General features: G+C 51.3%; 1 protein-coding gene across 1 annotated transcript; it reads right to left on the bottom strand.

Annotated features, from left to right (window-relative positions):
• Nucleotides 1–549: 549 nt before the first annotated feature.
• On the bottom strand, nucleotides 550–5,498 carry LOC142363420 (uncharacterized). The gene is made up of 5 exons (XM_075437910.1): nucleotides 5,329–5,498; nucleotides 4,787–4,910; nucleotides 3,962–4,149; nucleotides 2,512–2,660; nucleotides 550–664 (listed from the first exon to the last, which is right to left on the bottom strand). The coding sequence occupies exons 1-5, from the start codon at nucleotides 5,496–5,498 to the stop codon at nucleotides 558–560; spliced, it is 738 nt and encodes a 245-aa protein (XP_075294025.1). The 3' UTR covers nucleotides 550–557.
• Between the last annotated feature and the right edge of the window lie 2,623 nt (nucleotides 5,499–8,121).

Genomic DNA, 8,121 nt, shown 5'->3' with positions numbered 1-8,121 from the left:
CGCCTGCTGCTGCCCGTCTGACCCCTGCAGACGCCAAGCTGCTGCAGAGACCAGAGCTGGCACAAAGCGCTCGGAGACTTTGGCTCAAAAAGTACCGAGCGGCAGCGGCGTCTGTGGCCACCGCAGAAGAGTTCGGCTCATTTTTGCTGCCTGGGAGTCAGATGTCTGGTTGGAACTAATTATCTGCTCTCCCTCCGTCGTTACGGAGAAAGCGTCATCTCCGACGGGTGAACCAAGCCTCAGAGGAGATGAAGGCTCCTCAAAGGGTCTCTGTCTTCTCCTCTTGACTTTGTGGCCAGGTCAGGCACGGAGCTCACATCGCGTTTTGCTTACTGACCCCAGCGCCGAGGTGCAGCCCAGCTCCGCGCCGCTGCCGGGGAGCTGCCCACCTCCCCTCCCCGGCCTTCTGTTCTCTGAGGTTTGTTTGCCTGAAGTTGTTTGCCAAATGAGCGTCTAACTCACAAATAGTTCAGTTCCCCAGGAAATGTCTCATTTCATGGTGAATTTATTATTCTCCAGAAAGACTTCTCAGCTTTAATGCAGGTGGAGAGGAAGAGTTACTCCTCACGCGGCTTCTCCAGGGGCTTCACCAGGTTCAAAGCTTTGAGGAGGCTCAACCACGGGGTACGAATTCTCCTGGCATATGCCAAGGACGTAGCTGAAACTGAAAGTTAGCTCATGTTGATTTTAATTAATTTTCCCAGTGCAAGGACAGTGGGACCAGGCCTTCTTTGAGGAGTTTAGTCACTTATTTGGGTTAATTCTGCTTTTTTATCACAAGAAATCCAGTTCTCATTTTAGGCTTGTGTTAAACTGGATTAGTTCTACTGACAGTGCTGGAGCTCTCAGATTGACACCAGTATAACTCAGTTATATATTACAGCAAAGATAAAAATACATCAGGGTAAAATATCAATGGTTAGAGGCAATAACCAGAGCGCCCACACATTTAATGCATTCTGAAGAAACGGAGGGAGAAATCACAGCACTGTAATGCACAGTGTTCTGGGGCATCTTTTATCAGAGGATATCAAAGCACTCTACAAATCATTACTTATTTAAGTGCTGTCACATGCTGGTCACAGAAGAGAACAGTGCTGGAAGAAGGGCATGAACCCAGGAAGCACCAGCAGAGACAAGGAAATACTTAAACCAAAGAGGTTTCCAATGGGAAATGCTGTTTCACCAAGATTGAGATGTTTTGCTGGAGCATATTGATATCAAGAAAGTTTTTGACAGAACAATTTCAAAACGATTCAGCACAAAATGGGATCTTGCGCAGTCAACACGTTAGGGAGGGGCTGGAGGTTTTATTTCAGTACAAGGTTTACTACGTCATGTGTATATCCCGGGTGAATAGTTGTGGCTGACCTTAGCTAAATGTTTCTACGTGTTTCTGAGTGTAACTGCTCCGAGTATTTACTTCGTAACTTGGGGGAAGCTGCTGTGAATTTTCAACCTGATTTGAGAACATAAACACACTTTGCAATGGCAGGATGCCCTCAGAGCTTCAGCAGACGCTCCTTCCTAAACCGTCCTCAGAGACCCCTCTGTAACTCGCTGCACTTCTCCATGCCCTGAGCGGGAAACGCTGCTTGCTCCTATGAATACTCCAGAGTTTAATTCAGTTATAGCTGAGATCGTCTTTCCACGATCTTGCATCCACGTGCTGACAATTTGATCCCTTGAACTACTGGTTTTGAGGCCCTGCTCCAATCTCCCGACCTCTTCCAAGACAAGAGAACCAGGGCTCTGCAGAGGAAGAGGGGAGAAAGGATAAAGGATGGTCTAGAAAACACAGCAGGGCTTTCCTGGAAAAGAGCCCATCAGTCCAGGTTCGCTCGTGCTCGCTATCAAACCTAAACTGCGCTGCTTGCTTCTCTCCCTGGCAGGGACTTCACTTCGCGTTCCTCGACGTGCTTGTGGCTTCTGCTTGCTGGGGTTTCACTTCAGCTCTGTCTATTCTCCCACTGAAGAAACAGCTTGCGCTGGGGAGAGCATCCCGGGGCGTCACTCGGCACTGGGTACTTGCTCTTCAGCCCACAAGAGTTTTGTGAGATTAAAGGCTGTTACAGTGCGACGCTGGCTCTCACCGGTGTGCAATAGTGGGTTAAAACTGGGCACGCAGAGCTGTCTCCTTGCGCAGCTGCTCCTGAACTGCCGTAAATGCAGTGTCCCTGCCTCTGGGTGGTCACATCCATCAGCAGGACGGAGGCACCTGACAGCCTGGTTTTAATCCACCGGCGCACGTCTGCCGGGGACCTCTGTGAGGCCAACATAAATCAGCGTGGTTCTCTGCAAGGGAAAGTGATGCCGTGCTGATTTACAGCGGCCGCAAGCGTCTCTCTTCCCCGGCCCTACCAGGTGGTGAAAACTCACCGCAATCAGCAGCCAGGCTGATTATCGCCGTGCCATGGAAAGAACCTTCGCGACTGTTTGATTAAAGACAGAAAGGGCTCAGCAGAAAGGGGGATAGAAGACAGAGGATATATTTCCAGTTCTGCCCCTTACCTGCAAGGCAATCTTGCTCGAGTCCCTTGAACTGCTTGTTTTGCTTCCGCCTGATGAGCCTGCAGTTACAAGCGCACCAGGAGCAGGTTTCCACGTCGGACCAAGCCAAAACTGGTTTGATCAGTTCCCAAATGCAATCAAGGTTCACTCTGGTTCTCAGCAAGAAAGAAAAAGACAATGATCATTTCGGAACAGTCTTTTCTTAGGGCTATTTAAGCTTTTTAAATCTTTTAAATTATTCACCAGGAACAAAACAAAACATTCCATTTTCAGACAACTCTTTGAACTGCCCAACCTCAAAAAAGCATCCAACAAACCACCGAGGCACTGGAAGTCCCCCAGCCTTTCCAGCTGAAACTTTTCCCTGTGTTCAACCCAAAGAGTGAGGGGGTTTGCAGGTGCCCCCCAGACTGCTGGGATTTCAGGCTGCCCATGCTCCGCTCCCCCAAGCTGTCGCTGCTCTTGCCGTGACTCTGGGGTTGACCAGGAGGGCTTGGCACCCTGACAACACGGCCACGTGCCTCAGGGAGGTGAACACACCCTGCACCCATGCGCACATGTTCAGGCATTTCGAAAGAGTTGAGCATCGTGAGCTCAAAACCAGTGAGGAATTCATGTCTCAGGTATGGTTTTACCCCCCTGCATGCCCTTAACCCCTCCAAGGTTGCACTGGGTCCAGCATCCTTCCCTCTCAGAGGCAAATCTCCCCCTAGAAAATAGCCCCACTGCCGAAATGAGGATTTTTTAGGAAAGAGCCTGCCAAATCCATCCCTTGATTCTTATGTATTTCCTCTAAAAAAAGGTTTCATCCTCTTCCCATCCCCTAAAGCCAGCTCCTGGCAGGTTCTCCATCCCCCTCATCCCACATCCCTTGCTGGTGTGGCAGCCCTGAGCATCGTTTCTCTGTCAGGTTAGAGCAGAGATGAATAAGGGAATTTATAACACAAATGCCAAGGGAGTTAATTTGAACTGTGTGAAAAGCCACGACCGCCTCATGTAACGTTACCACTCAGCTCAATTGAATGTGTTTTTAATTATAACCATTTTTCAGTTTTTGGTTAAGAAAACTCCTCGTGTTGCCTTTTGTCTCTACCCAGCAGTGCTGTCTCTGTCCTCTCTCCTGTTACAGTGCTGCATTTAAGTTGCTGTTCCTCTCTCCCCAAGTTTTTTTCACAGGGCCCTTCTTCCCCAGCTGCTTCCACCCAGCCAGCTTCAGCACCTCCAGCACTGCATCACCGGTGTCAGATTTTGCTACTGCTGGTGTTGCTTTACGTTCAGGTTATATCAGAATATCAAATTTAAGCGGCAGACAGGAACAAAACCATCGAGGCCGTACAGACGTAAAACAACAGATGGGCAGTGCCTTGTTGCTGTGGCTGGGCAGATTTTGAAGCTAATAATAATTGTAAACGTCTCTCTCCATCTTGTTTAATCCTTATAATCTCCTTACCCTCCAAGCGCAGGTTGTTGCGTGCTTTGTGTGCTGAGATCGTTCCTTGGAGCTGGGACATCTCTGCCAGGCGCGTGTGCCCTGCACCTTGCCTTCGGCGAGGCGGACCCAGCCGTGCAGGCTTCGTCAGGGATTGCTTTCCCAGCAAAGCATCCTTCATCCTTCCCATGAAGAAGGGGCAGGCAGGGCTGTGGCAGTTCGAAAAACACCAGCAAGTTAAAAAAAGAAATAAACGTTTCATGGGGAGTACATGCAGGGAACCGGGGTCACATTTTGCTCCTGGTTCTGCTCTGGATGTGCTTTGTAGCTTTTGGAGCGGCCGGTTCTTACAAGCCTTGTTGTTTTACACACAGCCCCTAGGGTTATGTTATCAGATTACAAGTCTTCCCTTCCATTAAAACGAGGTTTTTAGATTTTTGTGGTTGAAAATATGAAGAACAGAAGTTCAAAAATCCAGACAGCAAGCAGAGAAATCTGACTTTCTTTTTTTTTTTAATCTTTAGACTCGGGGGAGGAGCTGACTCTGGGGTTTTGAGCTTTTAATAGTAATACTGGAATCTGGTCACATGCCTGATGAGCTTGGCCCTCCCAAGGCTGAGCACTCGGGTCTCAGCCGGCCGCAGCGCAGGGAAGGGCAGGCACCGACCGCCCTAATAAGTCACCAAATCCTTTTCTGGAAAATAGTCTTGGCCTTTACTGGCTTCTCTTTTTTTTTCCGCTGTTGCAAAGCAAAATCAATTTTCTCATTTTAAAGGGGTCTGAGATCCCTGTGTGAGCAGCGCGGCACCCAGCAGCACTAATGAGCCCGACTCTCTCTCCCCTCACCTGCAAGCTGAGCTGGTGATGGGAGGTGGCACCACGGTCTCGGCCGATGACAAATCCACCCGCTCGGCATCTGGGGCACGGTGTTACGGAGAGCAGCAGCTTGAGCCAAAAGAGGCTCTTCAGCCTGCGAGACAAAGTGATCATATCCAATTACTGAAGGATAAAGCTGGATAAATTTGACCCAGAATAGATTTAGGCGGTTGTGTGGTGTTTTTTGGGAGTTTGTTTTTTAAGGATGCTGATAATTGGCCATCAGAGAATTTATCTAGAATTAGGCTGGATCCTCTAGCCGCAGACAAACTTTAGCTAAGCCTGGATGCCTTGCTGAAAGGGAGAATTAAGTCCTGTGGCTTCTGCTACTCAGGAATTCTGAGTGGCAATCCCAGCCTTCCCCTCTGACCTTTTACTCGCTAAACTGGCTGCACGCTGGGTATCAGGCTGTTCCATGCCAGGTGCATCTGATAAATCAGTTTGTTCTGAACCCAGCCCCCGTTCCCTGTGGCTGCTGGTCTCCTGACCGTACGGCAGAGCTACACACCCACCCATGCCCCTGCACGGCTCCTCCGAAGGCTGCTGGTACCCGCATCGCCTTTACATCCCATGCCTCGGATAGCGCTGACTCCGACTCGACGCTGAACGTCCTTCTGCTCGTTTGTACTTCGGAAATCTCTCTGCTTTGAACCCTGCTAGGAAGTATAACAAACCAGACCATGGGTATTGATAATTTCATGTTAATAACTTAACTGTCCTTGAGCAAAGGCAGAAAGCGTTGGAATAAGGATGTCCCCAGGGCAGGGAGTATTACGTTTCTCCTGAGCATCTTTGGCACAGAGGAGGGGTCCCTGTTCTGCCTCTGCCACCGCAAACGATCCAGCCAGGCTCTGGGCCCTGTCCTCCAGCACGGAGACCAACAGGAGCTTTGCTGACCCCAGAGAGGTCCCGTCCCAGGGCTGAGCCTGGCGGGATCTGCTGCCCTGGAGACCTCAGCCCCGGTCCCCAGGGCCTGCCTCTGCCCGGGAGCTCCCTTCCTGCGCTCTGCTGCCGGGAAGGGAGGATCTCCTGTAAGCAGTCTGGGGCAGTGACTGCACATGTTAAGCCCTGCTGCTATTTATGGTGCTGTTTCCAGGACAGATAATAATCATATCATGCGACAAGTGCGTGCCTATCCCAACAGCAAACATGGGGTTTGATTTGCAGCTTTAATCTGAGACTGGCTAGTGCCAAATGCTGGCTCTTCACCTTATGGCATGCTCAGGCTGCCGGGCTTGGGTGTCTGGGAATGCAGGAGAGCATGCAAGAATGGGGACAGACTAACGTGCACCCTCCCCGTCCCCTGCCACCCAGCATACCAGGTCCCTTCTGCTGCCTCTCTTCTGGGAAGCCCCTCCAGCAGCCTGTCTGATCGCGTGGTTCCTGATCCACCAAAAGCAGATTATTTCTGCTGTACCATATGCAAAAGCTGTCTATGTATTTACAAAAGTCCATTATCTCCTACTACAAGCTCCAGCTCCCCCTTTCCACCGCCCTCCCCAGTCCCAGCTTTTCCACCACATCTGAGAAAAAAAGAAAATAAAAGAACAAAGAGTGGTTACCTGGAAAACAAACAAACAAACAAACAAACAAACAAAGGTGAAAGCCAAGGTGAGACAGGGAGCTGTCAGTCCCATAGCAACAAGAGGTTTCAATTAATCACATGTAAATCGGGATGCAGGGTAAAGCAGGAGACACATCCGTCAGGGTGCTGGCAGCCAGGCCGGTCCTCAGCTGTGTGCCAGGCAAAGAGGCTCCAGCTGGAGGGACGTGATGTGGGGCTGCGCCCTGGCTCCCGCAGGGTCCGGCTGGTGAGAGCTTCTCATCTGGGAGGAGGGAGCTCCTTTTACTGGGACCATATGAAACCAAAGCAGGTCCCACCACTGCAGGGAGGAATCTTTCCCATTCAGCCAGCGATCCCAGAGGAAGCCAGGGCTGTGCAGCAGGCGATGGAAGCGTTTGACTCCCTTTTGCCAAAGTCCCACAGGGTTTGATTGTTTCTGAATGTGGCATCTCCACTTGCTGGGAGCTGCCAGCCAGGCAGTGCAGCTCCCTCCAGGCTGTAAACCTCCCCTGCCTGCCTGCCTGGGAAGGTATCATAAAATATTGATTATTTTCAGCACACTCCTGTCCTCCAGACGTTCAGCAGCCCACTCTTCCTGCACTCAACAGCAAAGCAGAGGCCCCTGCTCCTGAGCAAATCCTCGCTGGGTGAATGGAAGTGCGGGGACAGGTAAGTTGGTGAATGCAAGAATGAGAAAGGGCTTTGAAACACATTGGTCTGGGTGTTTTAATTTTAATGAGGAAAGAAATAGAGCAGCTGAGAAGCTTTTAGGGGCACTGGACAGTTGACGTATGTGCGGGCAGCTGCAGTATACACAGAGCAGCAAAGCACCTGTCTGTTGAACACAGGGCCAGATGAAGTGCCGCTATCCTGGCACGTTAACCCTGTCCGCACGGTCTTTGTGGTGACGCTGCTTGCACTGATCGCCAAATCTCTGCTCTGCGTGCAAAGGAAGGGCTGTGCAGAGCTGGGCCATGGGAGCCACGCACCTGCATCAGCCCCAGCTGCAAGAGGACACACGGTCCTTGCTTCAAGCTCTCAGCAGTCAGCAGCGAGAGAAGGGGTAGTACAGCCCCCTCCCACCAGAGCCAGCCCCGAGTGAGAGCCCTGGGGTCACCGCCAACGTCCCGTGTACGAGCAGTTTCTTGGAGCGATGCTTCTCCAGCCGCTCTTGCCGCACCAGCAGCGACAGCATCCCACTCCTCGCAGGCTCCCGGGGCATTCAACACCCGCTTGTGTAGACAGGAGCGCTGGAGGGACTTGTCCTGGCCTGCCAGCCACCAGCACAGAAAGTAGCTCCCGGATCGCCTATCTCCTGCTCTAGCCCTTGGGGCATTCCTGCCTTCCCAGCTGCTTTCCACAGATCCACCCTCAATCAGCAAACAAACTGGCTAGGAAGTCCGCCTAATCCTTTCGGAAGAGATCAGCTTTACTGGAAAACTTTGTTGGCGTGCAATGCATCCGTGTCCAAGCTGCCTTTGCAGCTGGGTGCCAGCGTCTCATCAGCTTGTGGGTCCTGACGCAGGCTCTTCTCCTCCACACCCTTTATTCGTGTTACTGGTGAACAGCGCCTGTACCTCCCCGGGGAATTCTGGAGCATCGCAGAATGGCGAGATGAAGGGAGAGGAGAGCGGAAGTGTTGCTGCGAAACAGTCTCAGGAAAAGGAGGTCAAAGCACCTGCAAACGAGACAAGGCTTTGCTTCCCCTCTCAGCCCTGCAAACTGCTGTGTAAGAACTGCC

Source organism: Opisthocomus hoazin, chromosome 17, assembly GCF_030867145.1.
Source record: "Opisthocomus hoazin isolate bOpiHoa1 chromosome 17, bOpiHoa1.hap1, whole genome shotgun sequence".
Classification (NCBI taxonomy): domain Eukaryota; kingdom Metazoa; phylum Chordata; class Aves; order Opisthocomiformes; family Opisthocomidae; genus Opisthocomus; species Opisthocomus hoazin.
This window is presented reverse-complemented; position numbering and strand designations above follow the sequence as displayed.

What these genes read in the sequence shown, in the direction of transcription:
- LOC142363420 (XM_075437910.1), bottom strand. Translation starts at nt 5,498, where the DNA reads ATGGTCTGGTTTGTTATACTTCCTAGCAGGGTTCAAAGCAGAGAGATT. An exon ending in CAACAACCTGCGCTTGGAGG is followed by an intron (nt 2,661 to 3,961) that starts GTAAGGAGATTA and finishes GCTGAGAACCAG; the next exon opens with AGTGAACCTTGATTGCATTT. An exon ending in CGAGCAAGATTGCCTTGCAG is followed by an intron (nt 665 to 2,511) that starts GTAAGGGGCAGA and finishes GCTAACTTTCAG; the next exon opens with TTTCAGCTACGTCCTTGGCA.